Source organism: Bufo gargarizans, chromosome 2 (genome assembly GCF_014858855.1).
Source record: "Bufo gargarizans isolate SCDJY-AF-19 chromosome 2, ASM1485885v1, whole genome shotgun sequence".
NCBI lineage: Eukaryota > Metazoa > Chordata > Amphibia > Anura > Bufonidae > Bufo > Bufo gargarizans.
Genome location: NC_058081.1, coordinates 457,512,547 through 457,529,544, shown reverse-complemented (window position 1 = coordinate 457,529,544; position 16,998 = coordinate 457,512,547). Strand labels below are relative to the sequence as shown.

The 16,998-nt window shown below is 39.8% G+C and overlaps 1 protein-coding gene across 1 annotated transcript in view; it reads left to right on the top strand.

Annotated features, from left to right (window-relative positions):
- LOC122926031 (protocadherin alpha-7-like) overlaps positions 1-16,998 on the top strand; it is a 159,264-nt gene that overhangs the window by 111,174 nt on the left and 31,092 nt on the right. Inside the window, exon 5 of the mRNA XM_044277422.1 lies at positions 10,127-10,215. Within this exon, the coding sequence (XP_044133357.1) occupies positions 10,127-10,215 (89 nt within the window). The remainder of the gene's footprint in view (positions 1-10,126; positions 10,216-16,998) is intronic.

Here is a 16,998-nt window from a genome sequence, read left to right as displayed (position 1 = left end):
GCAGGAAGGCTATTCCATGCATCCACTACTCTCTCAGTAAAGTAATACTTCCTTATATTACTTTTAAACCTTTGCCCCTCTAATTTAAAACTGTGTCCTCTTGTGGTAGTTTTTCTTCTTTTAAATATGCTCTCCTCCTTTACCGAGTTGATTCCCTTTATGTATTTAAAAGTTTCTATCATATCCCCTCGGTCTCTTCTTTCTTCCAAGCTATACATATTAAGGTCTTTTAACCTTTCCTGGTAAGTTTTATCCTGCAATCCATTGACCAGTTTAGTAGCTCTTCTCTGAACTCTCTCTAGAGTATCTATATCCTTCTGGAGATATGGCCTCCAGTACTGCGCACAATACTCCAAGTGAGGTCTCACCAGTGTTCTGTACAGCGGCATAAGCACTTCACTCTTTCTACTGCTTATACCTCTCCCTATACATCCAAGCATTCTGCTGGCATTTCGTGCTGCTTTATTACATTGTCTTCCCACCTTTAAGTCTTCTGAAATAATTACTCCTAAATCCCTTTCCTCAGATACTGAGGTCAGGACTGTGTCAAATATTCTATATTCTGCCCTTGGGTTTTTACGCCCCAGGTGCATTATCTTGCACTTATCCACATTAAATTTCAGTTGCCAGAGTTCTGACCATTCTTCTAGTTTTCCTAAATCCTTTTCCATTTGGCGTTTCCCTCCAGGAACATCAACCCTGTTACATATCTTTGTGTCATCAGCAAAAAGACAAACCTTACCATCGAGGCCTTTTGCAATATCACTTATGAAGATATTAAACAAAATTGGTCCCAGTACAGATCCCTGTGGAATCCCACTGGTAACATGACCTTGTTTTGAATGTTCTCCATTGACTACAACCCTCTGTTGTCTGTCACTCATCCACTGCCTAATCCACTCAACAATATGGGAGTCCATGCTTAATGACTGCAGTTTATTGATAAGTCTTCTATGTGGGACAGTGTCAAAAGCCTTACTAAAATCTAGATATGCGATGTCTACTGCACCTCCACCGTCTATTATTTTAGTCACCCAGTCAAAAAAATCTATAAGATTTGTTTGACATGATCTCCCTGAAGTAAACCCATGCTGTTTTTCATCTTGCAATCCATGGGATTTTAGATGTTCCACAATCCTATCCTTTAATAGGGTTTCCATTAATTTGCCTACTATTGATGTCAGACTCACTGGTCTATAGTTGCTCGATTCCTCCTTACTACCTTTCTTGTGAATGGGCACGACATTTGCCAATTTCCAATCTTCCGGGACGACTCCTGTTACTAATGATTGGTTAAATAAATCTGTTAACGGTTTTGCCAGCTCACCACTAAGCTCTTTTAATAATTTTGGGTGTATCTCATCAGGCCCCTGTGACTTATTTGTCTTCACTTTAGACAGCAAACTTAGAACATCTTCCTCTGTAAAGACACATGCATCAAATGATTTAATAGTCATCCTTTCTAGTGGAGGTCCTTCTCCTTCTTTTTCTTTTGTAAAAACTGAACAGAAGTATTCATTAAGGCAGTCGGCTAGCCCTTTATTCTCTTCTACATACCTTCCGTCCTTTATTTTTAATTTAGTTATTCCTTGTTTTAATTTCCTTTTTTCATTTATATATCTGAAGAATGTCTTATCCCCTTTTTTCATAGACTGAGCTAGTTTTTCTTCTGCCTGAGCTTTAGAAGTTCTTATAACTTGCTTGGCCTCTTTCTGCCTAATCTTGTAGATTTCCTTATCATGTACGGTCACTTCTGGCGAGTCCATGATGCCGGCACATGGCTCTGCAGTGTGGGCTCTTTTTAACATGTCAGCTGTTGACAATAGTGTTGCCATCTGCAGCCTGTGCTGTCAACGCATACGTTGCGATAAGCCCAACACTCATCTAAGGACGTCCGCCTTAAGAAGGCACCTGGCCTCCCAACATTGAGCCCTGTGGGAGCAATGCTGTCAAAACCCAAAAACTCACACTCCCGATGCTCCACATCCTGCCTCTTCTCCTTCTCCTCTCTCCTCCTATTTGTCCTCCACTCCACCTTCCACTGTGCCGTTGTCACGTTCATGAACTACTGACATATAAACTGGTGAACTCAGAGGCCTTTATAAAATTTGTGGCCATTGGCACACCGCAATAGAAGGTCCCCAGAAGGAAATATTTCTGCCAGAAGGGGATCCCAGAGCTATATGGCCATGTTCAGCAGCATCAGCCAGGGCTCCATAAGTGACATCGTACCTTACGCCTTCTTTCTGGACTGTGCATTGCGTCGTGTCATTGATCAAACCGTCGAGGAGAAGGAGCTGGAAGATAAGGAAGTAGCAATGCTGAATGAATTTCCACAGAGGGGCTACTCCATCTGAGACAAGTCAGCAGGAGTCTGAAGAGGAGTCAGAGGAGGATGGCATCTGGCATAAGGAGGAGCAAGAAGAGCAGGCTTTAATGGGGACTTTAAACTTTTCGGGGATTCCTGGTGTTGTCCGTGGCTGGGGGAGGAGACTGAGGACGACATTCTCCTGGGCGATGAGTAGGAGCCAGGGCGCTCTACCACTTCCAATTTAGTGCAAATGGGGGCCTTCATGCTCCAGTGTTTGAAAAGGGTCCCCCGTATAAAAAGCATAAAAGGCAAGGACCAGTATTGGGTGGCAACGTACTTAGATCCCCGGTACAAACACAAAATGGCGAACATATTACCAGCATCACAGAGGGCTTGAAAAATGCAGCTTTTCCAGGCCTTGCTGCGAGAAATGCTGCACTCGCTGCTGTTGCGGGCGCTGGCAGAGGAATTTACACACACATCGAAACAGAGGTCGGTTTTAAGATGCGTTGGTCACTTCGGATATGAGATCATTCTTGCAGCCAACCCATCAACAGCCCCCCTCGGGATAGAGCCTCAGGGAACACCTAGACCGACAGGTGTCCGAATACATATGGTTAACAGCTGATGTGGACGCTCTGAGAAGTGAGAAAACCCTGGACTACTGGGTGTGCAGGCTTGACCTGTGGCCAGAGCTGGCATAATTTGCCATGGAACTCTTGGCTTGCCCCTCGAGTGTCCTGTCCGAAAGGATGTTCAGCGCAGCAGGGGGGATCATGACCGATTAGCTCACTCGCCTAGCTCACGACAGTGTGGACTACCTCACATTTCTAAAAATAAATGAGGCATGGATCTCGGAGGAATTAAACACCTATGACGACCACGTGTAATTGAATTTCCTCATGCCAGCCCACACATATCCGCAACCACCCAGAACAAAGAATTGTCCTTGTCTTATGTATATACAGTGGCATAAAAGGCCATTTCTGTTAGATGAATGACAAATTTTTGGGCCCTCTACTCCAGTGGCCTACAGTAAAATTTGTATTCAGTGACCACCTAATGTACCTCCAGCCACATCAATACAAGTTCTTTTCTGTCAGGTGATTGGCAAATTTTTGGGGATTGTACTCCAGTGGCCTACAGCAATATTTGTATTCAGTGACCGCCTAATGTACCTCCTGCCACATCATCAGAAGTTATTTTCTGTCAGGTTAATGCCTAATTTTTGGGGCCTGTACTGACCTACAGTAAATTTTTTCTCCAGTGACCGCCTAATGTACCTCCAGCCACATCATCACAAGTTCTTTTGTGTCAGGTGAATGCCTCATTTTTAGGGCCTGTACTGGCCTATAGTAAAATTTGTATCCAGTGACCGCTTAATGTACCTCCAGCCACTTAATCACAAGTTCTTTTCTGTCAGGTGAATGCCTAATTTTGGGGGCCTGTACTCCTGTGGCCTAAAATAACATTTTTCTAGGCTCCAACAGAGCACATTTTTGACAGTTTCCCTTTAAGATGCATAAAAATGGCCTCTGATTTAAATACTTATTTTATGTGGGAATTTTTGCCAATGATCCCCCTCAGTATGTCACTCTCCATGTTGTGGGACTATTTGTGCACTTTTAGTAAGTATTTGGTGGCTGCAAATATGACCTGAAAGTTTTTAAGGTTCGCCCGCCGTGAATGCATGGTTCGCCAACATTTGATCGCGAACAATAAAATTTGTATCCAGGGACCGCCTAATGTACCTACAGGCACATCATCACAATTTCTTTTCTGTCAGGTTAATGTCTCATTTTTGGGGCCTGTACTGGCCTACAGTAAAATGTTTAGCCGATAACTGTCTATTGTACCTTCAGTCACATCATCACAAGTTCTTTTCTGTCAGGTGAATGCCTAATTTTTGGGGCCTGTACTCCAGTGGCCTAGACTAAAATTTTTATCCAGTGACCGTCTACTGTACCTCCATCCACATCATCACAAGTTCTTTTCTGTCAGATGAATGCCTAATTTTGGGGGCCTGTAGTCCAGTGGCCTACAGTAAAGTTTTTATTCAGTGACCACCTAATGTACCTTCAGCCACATCATCTCCAGTTCTTTTCTGTCAGGTTAATACCTAATTTTTGGGGCCTGTACTGGCCTACAGTAAAATTTTTATCCAGTGATAGCCTAATGTACCTCCAGCCACATCATCTCAAGTTCTTTTCTGTCAGGTGAATGTCTAATTTTTGGGGCCTGTACTGACCTACAGTAAATCTTTTAGCCAGTGACTGCCTAATGTACCTTCAGCCACATAATCACAAGTTATTTTCTGTCAAGTGAATGCCTAATTTTTGGGGCCTGTACACCTGTGGCCTAAAATAGCATTTTTCTAGGCTCCAACAGGGCACATTTTTGAGAGTTTCCCTTTAAGACGCATAAAAATGGCCCCTGATTGAAATACATATTTTATGTGGGAATTTTTGCCAATGATCCCCCTCTGGTATGCCACTCTCCATGTTTTGGGACTATTTGTGCACGTCTAGTAAGTATTTGGTAGGTGAAAATATGACCTGAAGGTTTTTCAGGTTCACCATTAAAGCCAATCGGGCCCGCCGCGAACGCGCATTCGCGAACCGTCCTGGCCGATGTTCGTCTATCACTACTGACAGGCACTTTTCCATGTGGCTCCTGTATAGACTGCAATAATGTAATTAAAGGCATGCAATTTCTTAGTTTGGTTACAAATAACAGGTACTTTATTAGATCTTTCATAAATTGCAAGACAACGGGGGTAATCTACTTGCTTACATGCCAGTGTGGCATACAGTATATTGGCAAAACCAAGCACAAATTTAGAAGAAGAATTGGGGAGCATCTTTCAGATATTAGAAACAAAAAAGATATATCAATTGTGCATCACGTCTGTGACTACCGCGATGATAATACAGGAATGATCAAATTCCAAGGCATTGAGCAGGCTGAAGAGGCCCACTCGAGGTGGCGACATTGACACAACGCTACTTCGCAAGGAAGCCCACTAGATATTGAAAATGAACACAGTGAGCCTAAATGGATTGAGTGAGGTGATCTCATTTGTCTGCTTTATCTAGGTGGGGATTTGCCTGGTTTGGGAGCTTACAGTGAGGAACAGAAGTACAGCATTTGAACACCCTGCGATTTTGCAAGTTCTCCCACTTAGAAATCATGGAGGGGTCTGAAATTCCTACTCTGAGAGACAGAATAAAAAAAATAAAAATTCAGGAAATCACATTGTATGATTTTTAAAGAATGTATTTGTCTTGCACTGCTGAACATACTGTAAGTATTTAAACACCTGAGAATCAGCAAGAATTCTGGCTCTCAAAGACCTGTTACTGTGCCTTTAAAAAGTCTACTCCACTCATTAATCTAACATAGTAGCACCTGTCTGAGCTCTTTAAAGACACCTGTCCACCCCACAGTCAGTCAGACGCCAACTACTACCATGTTCAAGATCAAAGAGCTGACTAAAGACACCAGAGACGCAATTGTGGACCTCCACAAGGCTGGAAAGGGCTGGAAAGGGCTACCGAGCAATTGCCAAGCAGCTTGGTGAAAACTGTTGGAGCAATTGTTAGAAAATAGAGGAGGCTAAAGACGACTCCCTCGGACTGGGGCTCCATGCAAGATCTCATCTCGTGGGGTATCATTGATGATAAGAAAGGTGAGGAATCAGCCCAGAACTACATGGGAGGATCTGGTCAATGATATGGAGAGAGCTGGTACCACAGTTTCAAAGGTTACTATCGGTAGAACACTACGCCTTCATGGTTTCAAATCATGCATTGCACGTAAGGTTCCCCTTCTCAAGTCATCACATGTCCAGGTCCATCTGAAGTTTTCCAATGACCATCTGGATCATCTAGAGGAGGCATGGGAGAAAGTCATGTGGTCAGATGAGACCAAAGTAGAACTTTTTGGTCTAAGCTTCACTTGACATGTTTGGAGGGAAAAAAAAGGATGAGTTGCATCCCAAGAACACCATCCCTACAGACCTAAATCCAATGGAACATCTTTGGAGGGAGCTGAAACTCTGTGTTGCTCAGCGACAGTCTCAAAACCTGACAGATCTAGAGGAGATCTGTGTGGAGGAGTGGGGCAAAATCCCTCTTGCAGTGTGTGCAAACCTGTTCAAGAACTACAGGAAATGTTTGACCTTTGCAATTGCAAACAAAGGCTTCTGTACCAAATATTAACACTGATTTTCTCAGGTGTTCAAATACTTATGTTCAGCAGTGCAAGACAAATAAAGTCTTTAAAAATCATACAATGTGATTTCCTGATTATTTTTTTTTGTCTCTCAGAGACGAAATGCACCTACAATGTGAATTTCATGAATAAGTGCCTGTCTTATTTTTTTATTCTGACAGCTTTTGTTTATATAGGTATTGGCCTGCCTCTCTTTTGCGATCACTTTTGCCTATGCTACTCAGATTGAAGTTATCTGTGGCCAAAACACGTCAATAAGTTTAGCAGCCGTCTAGTTCCTCCTTTATCTGTCAGCGTGGCTTTGTTCTCCTCCAGTCTGGCAATGCATCATCTGTCACTCCACTGGTGGGAAGGGGTGTCAATTGCACACCCTAATTCCTCACTGGCTGGCAGTTACAGTGCACCCAAGGCTAAAATTATATCAGCAAGTTGTCTGTACAGCCATACATGGCCATCACAGCACCGGGGCTAGGGTGTTCGCACATTATCAGTGGCGGACAGACTTTCTAAGTGTGTAGCCAGTACTTACCATTGTCTCTCCTAATTAAATGTGGGGTCAAACCCACATGGAAACGCGTTGAGTATAATTAACTAGAGCTGCTGGTTAGCTTAAACTAAACTGATTAGGGCTGCTGGCTAGCTTGAGGCAGGGTTCAGTATTGTGGGTACTTGGGGTTGCTCCTTGCTACCAAGCACACGTGCCTTGTATGGATATTGCCCCTAGTGAGCAGGATTGTTGCTGATGTCTATGAATGCTATACAATAGGGCTCTGAGCCTAGCACATGCAAGGGGTTATATTACTTTTGAACAATACCCACTCAGGCATGATTCCTGTCCTCAGTGGCCGTTTAGACACACCTGTGCAAGATATTTACTCACTGGATGCATCATAGTGAGCCTATCCAATGATAGTATTGCACAGTCTGTGCCTTCTTTCTTAGTGGATGCACCTCTTGTGTAAGGCATAATTATTTCTGTCCCTCTATACACTATGCACTATAGTTATCTGTTCCGATATACCAGAGCTGAGTTTTATATTATTTTTCTATGTAACAAATCCTTTGTAATTTTTTTGTTTTAAAGTTCTATCAGGCAGAGATTATAGTACTTAATTGAGAACATGGTATTGATACATCTATACTTATGTGTTTAAAACCAGATGGGCCAAACTTGCTGGATTATTGCCATACGGGAGGAGTGTTGTTGGTTATCGGAATGAACCTCACAAATCACTCAACCAACTTGACCCAAATTCATTGTAGCTAATATGTTCTTTTAGCAAAAAAATTGTCTGCGTCATTATTGCAATCGTTTATGGTCTGAACTACCACGGTATTGCCAGAGCAATTGCTCCACCAACTGGATCAGAATTGATCATTCCTAGTTAACACGTTCTGTTAGTCAAAATTTTATTCTGCGTCACTCTGACAGCCACGACAAATTTTAAACAAATTCAAAGTCACTGTGCAGTGAAACAAAATTTTAGCCTATGTGGATTCCTCCATACTACGAACTTAATGGTATTTTGCTTTCAACACGTATTTTGGTTAAAACCAGATAGGCTAAACTTGCTGGATGGATTAAAACTGGCAGCTGGGGACTATAAGCAGAATTGCTTTTGACCATTGTAATTTGTGTAAATTATTACTTTTAAATCATAATTGGTTCTGTGTAGTGATGAGCGGCAGGGGTCATATTCGAATTTGCGATATTTCGCAAACATTTTTTTTAGAATATTCGTCGACTATTCGAAAATTCACGATTTTTTTTTCTAAAAAAATCGGCAAGGTAATGATTGTGTAATATGCGAATTTTCGTAATTCGAATTTTCGGATTCAAATTTTTATTGAGAATTTTTCAACTTACAACTATCAGACAAAAAAGATTATAGCACTATATTAGCTAAATTGCTCTATATTGATTTTTTGGGATATTCGCTATATTGCTATAACTTAGTTTTTTCGAATATTCGTAATATTCTAAAACAAGAATATATAGCAATATAGCGAATATTCGAAAAAAACGAATATAGAGCAATTTAGCTAATATAGTGCTATAATCTTTTTTTTATAGTTGCAATTTTTTTCCAATCTGAACTTCAGATGGGAAAAAATTGCAACTATTAGACAAAGAAAATAATAGCACTATATTAGCTACACTATATTAGCTAAATTGCTCTATATTCGTTTTTTTCCCGAATATTTGCTATATTGCTATAACTTTGTTTTTTTGAATATTTGTAATATTCTAAAACAAGAATATATAGCAATATAGCGAATATTCAAAAAAAAAATGAATATAGAGCAAATCAGCTAATATAGTGCTATAATCTTCTTTCTCTAATAGTTGTAATTTTTTTCTCATCTGAAGTTCAGATTGGAAAAACATTACAACTATAAAAAAACTGATTATAGCACTATATTAGCTAAATTGCTCTATATTCGTTTTTTTGGAATATTCGCTATATTGCTATAACTTCGTTTTTTCGAATATTCGTAATATTCTAAAACAAGAATAGAAAGCAATATAGCGAATATTCGAAAAAATGAATATAGAGCAAAATTCACAAACACTACTACGCCTAAAGTCAAGTATATTGCAGCCTTCTTATTGGTCCACAAGCTAGAAGCAGGAATCATGTGTACTGATAAAAAAAAAAAAATTGAAAAAAAATTGAAAAGAATTCGAAAAAAATTTGAATATTCGAAATTACGAATATATATAACTATATTCAAAATATTCGCTAATTTTTCGAAGTACCTATATTCGCGATACAAATTCGAAATTCAAATATTCGTGATCAACACTAGTTCTGTGTGCTTGAGGCTGAGATTTCCACAAAAGAGACGTGCTTCTATTGACCTATGGAGATTAATGTTTTCCAAAGGTTTTGTAAGGCCCACTAGACACTTAACCATATTAGTAGTTTCGGTTTGCTTTTTTGGAAAGGAGAGGATCATAAAGAGTAGACACATACTTCTCTAATCTGTTTAGATCTTTGGTTCCTCTGTTATGATTAGCTTGTATGTAAAATAAGATAGAAAGTATCAGCATAGCAAATTGGCTTTCCTGTGTTATATTTGCTGCTTTTCCTGTATTTCAGTTTTGATATCTTTAGAGGACAAAATAATTGCAATGAACTATTATGCACAAATTCTATATATTCAGAAACCAATTTATGACTCAAAATACATATTTTCATATCAATAGACTGCCACGTCCCATTCTGTACATATATTCTTTTCAGTTGCTATCTCCTTATCATCACAGACATGATTACAATCAAAGGCAACATCTCTATAATAAAGCTGGAGACAAAAAGATAACATAACACTGAGAATAGGCTTTTTGAAGAGCTCTCACCTTTCTCCTACCGTCACCGTCACAGTCACTTGAATAGGTCACAGAGCATGCCCACAACATTCTCCCATATATTTTTGTTTATTACAAAAATATATAATTTTCATTCCTTTTTATGTATTGTATTGTATTTTAACATGGTACTCTGCACAGTATGTGAATTCTACTTGTGAAATTTAGAATCAAGGCATGCCTTAATATAATATTATTGTCTTGTACAGTGCTGTACATATGGAAGGAGCAGCAGTCTTACGTGGCGCAGCGGTAGGACTCGAACAACAGTGGCCAACAGTTTCCAGTGCAACACCAGGTAAACACAACTCTTTATATATATATGTATGTAAAATACAATTCTATTTACTAAAATATATTTAAACTGAATTACTAAAAGCAGTGTATAGTATAGCAAAGTTTTTCAATAGCGTCCTAAATAGACAATATAGGGGAGATTTGTCAAAACTGGTACTGAGGAAAACCATATTGATTCTTTCATTTTTTTGAGTTCCTTTTGAAATTGAAAGGAACAATCTGATCGGTTGCTATGGACAAGTCAGTTATCCGTAGCACCAGTTTTGATAAATTTCCCCCTATATTTAAAATGTAAATAAAAATGTTAAACTGCATAAAATAAGGATAAAGATAAAAATGACAAAATTAATCAGCACCTCCAAACAAAGTGAAATTAATTGATAGGTGCAAATTTACAGTGTCATGTCTCCAAATCAAAAATTAACAAACAAGATACAGCAACAAATTATAAACTATAAATTTGAAATTTTTAAGCACACATTTTCAGGATGCTTTGTAAGCCCACCTATGACACCAAGGCACCCTCACTAAGCTGGGTACTTATTAGAGAACCAGGCAAATTAGCCCAAAAGAATTCTGAGCGAGAGAGACTAGAATACAAGTGTGAGTTCCTTACAAAATATATGTGCGTTGTATAAGGGGTACTTTGTATTTGCTATATTAATATTATATATGACATTTTTGCAGTAATCGGATGTCACCATCAACATACATTCACTAGTTCATATTTTCTTGAAAAAAAAAGTATGTGCTCAAAATAATCCATAGACATTGATAAACTATAAAGTTCATATAATATCCATGCCTTATTTATGCTTATTAGAATTATATTCACTGAAAATCTTGGCGTCAGCTAAATGTGTCCATTGATTGATATGCAATATAATCACACTATGTTCAACACTGGTTGCAAGTCTTGGCAAATTCTGAGGCTTTAGTCTGCTTTGGGAATTGTTTTTACATCTAAGATAAGACAGTAAGTCAGCATAACAAGATTGTCCTTTGATGTACACTAATGCTTTGTAAGTGCACTGGCTTGAAATTTTAAGCAAGGAATTTAACCACTTCACATCCGGGCCATTTACCCACTTCCTGACCAGGCTTAATTTAGCAAATCTGACATGTGTCATTTTAAGTGGTAATAACTTTGGAATGCTTTTACTTATCCAAGCCATTCTGAGATTGTTTTCTCATGACAAATTGAACTTCATGACAGTTGTAAATTTGAGTCTATATATTTCTCCTTTATTTATAAAATAATCCAAAATTAACCAAACATTTAGAAAAATTCACAATTCATAAAATTTCAATTTCTCTGTTTTTAAAACAGAAAGTGATACCTCATAAAATATTTATTACTTAACATTCCCCATATGTTGGCATCATTTTGTAATGTAATTTTTTTTTAAGACGTTAGAAGGCTTAGAATTTTAGAAGCAATTCTTAAAATGTTTAAGAAAATTTCCAAAACCCACTTTTTAAGGACCCGTTCAGGTTTGAAGTCACTTTGTGGGGCTTACATAGTGGAAACCCCCCATAAATGACCCCATTGTAGAAACTACACCCCTTTAAGTTACTCAAAACTGATTTTACAAACTTTTTTAACCCTTTAGGTGTTCCATAAGAATTAACGGAAAATGGAGATACAATTTCAAAATTTCACTTTTTTGGCAGATTTTCCATTTTAATTTATTTTTTTCTTTAACACATAGAGGGTTAACAGCCCAACAAAACTCAATATTTATTACCCTGATTCTTCGGTTTACATAAACATCCCACATGTGGTCGTAAACTGATGTAAGAGCGCACGGCAGGGCGCAGAAGAAAAGGAGCGCCATACAGTTTTTGGAATGCAGATTTTGCTGAACTGGTTTTTAGATGCCATGTCCCATTTGAAGCCCCCCTGAAGCATCATTACAGTAGAAACTGCAAAAAAGTGACTCCATTTTGGAAACTAGGGGCTAAGGGGCCAGTATTATTGGTACTAATCGGGTGTACATATGATTTTTTATTGCTCTACATTACTATATAGTTTTTATTTTTTAACAACATTCATCTGGCAAGGTAGATCATGTGCTACGCAATGATATCAAATATGTCTACTTTCTTTGTTTGTTTCAGTTTTACATAATACATATTTTTTTTTTATTATGTTTGTGTGTCTCCATTTTCTGAATGCCATATTTTTTTAATTTTTCTGCTGATCGTTTTGTGCAGGGGCTCGTTTTTTTGCAGGAAGAGTTGACATTTTTATTGGTACCATTTGTGGGTACATATGATTTTTTGATCATTCATGATCACACTTTATGCAAGGTGACCAAAAAATTGGTTGTTTTAGCACAGTTTTTATTTATTTATTTTTTCAGCGTTCACCTGAGGGGTTAGGTCATGTGATACTTTTATAGAGCAGATCGTTACGATGTGGCAATACCTGATATGCATACTTTTTCTTATTTATTTAAGTTTTACACAATAATAGCATTTTTTAAACAAAAATGATGTTTTAATGTCTCCATGTTCTGAGAGGAATAGTTTTTTTTATGTAGGGGCTAATTTTTTGCGAGATGAGGTGATGGTTTTATTGATACCATTTTGTGGGACATACACCTTTTTGATCACTTGCAGTTGCACTTTTTGTGATGTAAGATGACATAAATGTCTTTTTTGACAGTTTTTTTTATGGTGTCTATCAGACGGGGTGGATCTTGTGATATATTTATAGAGCCAGTCATTACGGATGTGGAAATACCAAATATGTCTATTAATATTTTTAACATTTTCTTATTGCTAAATTTGAGATTTTTTTTTTTACATGTGAAACCTTTATTTTTATTTTTTAAACACTTAATTTTTTTTATTTTCATTTTACACTTTGCATCCCCCCATAATGCCATACAAGACCTCTAGGGGACATTTAACTTATTTTTATCTATTTTTTCACTCCTGATTTCTCATGTAACTGGGGCTGAACAGCAGAAAACAATGCTGTACAGCCTCAGTGCTGGGCTGATCAAGGTCTGTGAAAGACCCGACAGCTCCTGCACTCTCCCGGCCCCGGCGGTCACATGACCACTGGGCCGGGACAGAAAGCGCATAGAGCTTCCTGATCTGTATACATAGCGGTCGCTGAGCGCTGTGTAAACAGCGATCTAGAAGGCAGAGACACCTGGGAACTGTCCCTGCCTTCTCTTTGGGGACAGCATGCAGCTGCCATCTCTGAATGAACGTTCCAGAATGTAAATATATAGCACCCGATGACACGTGTTCGGGTCAGTCTTAGTCAGGGAGAGCTGTGCTGAAGAAGGGACAGATAGTGTAGGGAGTGAAATATTAATATTTTATTGAAAAAACTTGTTAGAGACCCAAAAGTCCTTTTAAGGACTATTGTTGTATCTGGCAGCAATATAATTATTAGTGCAACCTGTGCTGAATTGCGTGGAATTGTTAGAGAGAGACCGAAAAGTCCTTTTAAGGGCTATTATTGTATCTGGCAGCAATACAATTATTAGTGCAACCTGCGCTAAATTGTCTGGAATTGTTAGAGAGAGACCCAAAAGTCATTTTAAGGACTATTGTTGTATCTGGCAGAAATATATATTTTTAGTGCAACCTGCGCTAAATAGCTTGAAATTGGCTGCTGCACACAGCGACAATATCCGCGCTACATCTCCTGTGTAACGTGTGCATATCCAAAATATCAGTGAAATTCTGTCAAATTTTTTTTGCTGCTGGTGGCAGCGACATTACCTGCGCTACATCTCCAGTATAATATTAGCACATCCGAAATGGGATCAGTGGCATTCACTAAAAAAAATTTACACTACATCTCCTGTGGAACTTGTGTGCAGCCTAAAAATATCTGTGACATTCAGTGTACTTTTTCCATAGACGGTGTCTGCTGCGGACAGTTACATTACCTGCGCTATATCTCCTGTATAATGTTTGCCCATTCTAAATATCAGTGACATTAATTCAGTGTAATTTTTTATTAGCCGCTGGTGACAGCGACATTACTTGTGCTATACCTCCTGTATAACATTTGCGTATCCTAAATAACAGTGACATTAATTCAGTGTAATTTTTTACTAGCCGCTGGTGACAGCGACATTGCTAGCGCTACACCTCCTATATAATGTTTGCGCATCCGAAAATGATCTGTGACTTTCAGTGTACTTTTTTAGTGGATGCTGCAGACAGCGACATTATCTGTGCTACATCTCCTGTTGAACGTGTGCGCATCCTAATAATATCTGTGACATTCTGTGCACTTTATTTGCGCATACACTGCGCTACTGTACGTGTGACATACTTGCAAGCATATATACCATTTAATATGCGCAAGGCAAACAGTAAGGGACGGGGAAGTGGCCGTTCTGCTGATGGTGCATGTAGAGGCCGTAGCCTTGGGCGCGGTGAAACTGTGCCTGCTGCCAGAGCACAAGAAACACACTTATCCACGATACCTAGCTTCATGTCCCAGTTTGCAGAGCGGTGCAGGATACCACTCTCGAAGTCGGACCAGTGCAACCAGGTGGTCGGTTGGATTGCAGCAGATAATGCTTCCAGTCGGTTAAGCACCACCCTGTCTTCCACAAAGTCCAGTCTCAGTAACGAAGAGTCTGGTCAACAGAATCCTCACACTGATACTCCTTCCTCCAACCATGGAGAGTCTTAACAAACAAGTTATCCCACACTCGGATATTCTGAGGAGCTCTTTTCATAGCCATTCCTTGATTTGGGCTTATTGACAAGCCCGCTTGAAGAGGGACATGAGGAGATATTGTGCCCTGATTCCCAAACTCTTGAGCATCCATAAGAAAATGACGATGACACACAGTTGCAAATAAGTCAATCGCAATTAGTGTCTCAAGAGGTTGATGATGAGGATGAGACATATTTGTCAATAACAGGTTGTTGTTAGGTCAACAAGTCAGGAGGATAACCAGAGTGAGGAAGTGGAAAAGGACATGGTGGACGATGAAATCACTGACCCAACCTGGGAAGGTGGCAAGCCGAGCGAGGACAGCAGTACAGAGGGGGAGACATCCGCAGCACCGCAAGAGGCTGGAAGAGGCAGTTGGGTGGCAAAAGGGAGAAGGCAGGCCACACCAAACAGGTCCGCAGCTGTTTCCTGGAGCACCCCCTTGCAGAAATCTCTTTTGCCAAGTGGTAGGTGTTCTGCAGTGTTTTTGGAGGAAAGTGCGGACAATAAAAGAATTGTCATTTGCAACCTGTGCTGTACCAAAATGAGCAGGGGCATGAACACTAGCAACCTCACCACCAGCAGCATGATCCGCCACATGGCATCAAAGCACCCTAAAGGTGGGCCGAATGCCTGGGTCCTCAATCAATCAGTGTCTGCAGGGCACACCACTGCCTCTTCTTCCCCTGTGTTATGTGCTGGCCAATCCCCTGTCCAAGATGCAGGCCCGGTTGCCTCCCGCCATGAACCTGGAACTTCGCAAGCACTATCAGCTAGCACTTCCACTTCTGTGTCCCAGCACAGTGTACAGATGTCTATTCCCCGGGCCTGAGAACAAAAGCGCGAATACGCAGCCACCCACCCACAGACCATAGCACAAAATGTGCACCTTTCCAAATTGCTGGCCCTGGAAATGTTGTCATTTAGGCTTGTGGACACTGAGGCTTTCCGCAGCCTGATGGTGCTGGCCATCCCGCTTTACTCTGTCCCCAGTCGCCAATATTTTTCACGGTGTGCCATCCTAGCCTTACACCAGCATGTGTACCGTAACATCACCCGTGCCCTGACCAACCCATTTATTGGAAAGGTCCACTTAACGACTGGCCGGGGACGCTACATTTTCCTGACGGCACACCTCTTCCTCCACTTCCTCCTCTGAATTTTATATTTTTTCCTTTTTTATAGTAGAAGGACCGGCAACATACTCCATCTTTATGTTCCAGCATACATAACTTTTTAATTTTTTTTTCCTATTTTTATTTTTTTTATTTTACAGGATGAGTTGTAGTTTTTTTAGGAACATTTCGGGGTCTATACAGTTTATTAACTTTTATTATTTAATTTTAGGGGGAAAGATATAGAAACATACATTTTTACATTATATTGTGGAATTTGTTTGCGACGTTAACTGAGTGGTAAAAATAACATAATTTTATAATGTGGGTCAGTACAATGATGCCACATTTCTATATATTTTTACTGTTTTTCCTTTCATCCTGCAGCCTGCCACCTCTGCATCTGCTCCCTCATTCTCCTCCAGACTGACAGGGAGGGGGAGCAGCTGCTTTAGCGGTTCATATCTCTGGTTTGGTACCAGCTGGAGATATTGACTTTGAATTGATATCCCTATTAGGCTACTTTCACACTTGCTTTCGGAGCGGATCCGTCTGGTGTCTGCACAAACGGATCCGCTCCTATAATGCAAATGATGGGATCCATTCAGAACGGATCCGTCTGCATTATCTTTCAGAAAAAATTCTAAGTCTGAAAGTTAGTCAGACGGATTCGTCCAGACTTTGCATTGAAAGTCAATGGGGGACTGATCCGTTTGAAATTGCACCATATTGTGTCAACTTCAAACTGATCCGTCCCTATTGACTTACATTGTAAGTCTTGCTTCTATGGTAAGCAAGATATTGTCATGTATTAAATGAGGCATGGACTCAAAGGACAAGGTCATAATATTATCACTTTACAATGAATTGGTGTGGCCTCATCTGAAATATTGAGTTCAGTTATGGGCACCAGACCATAGAAAGAATGCCCTGGAGCTCAAAAAAGTACAAAGAAAAGAGGCATCAA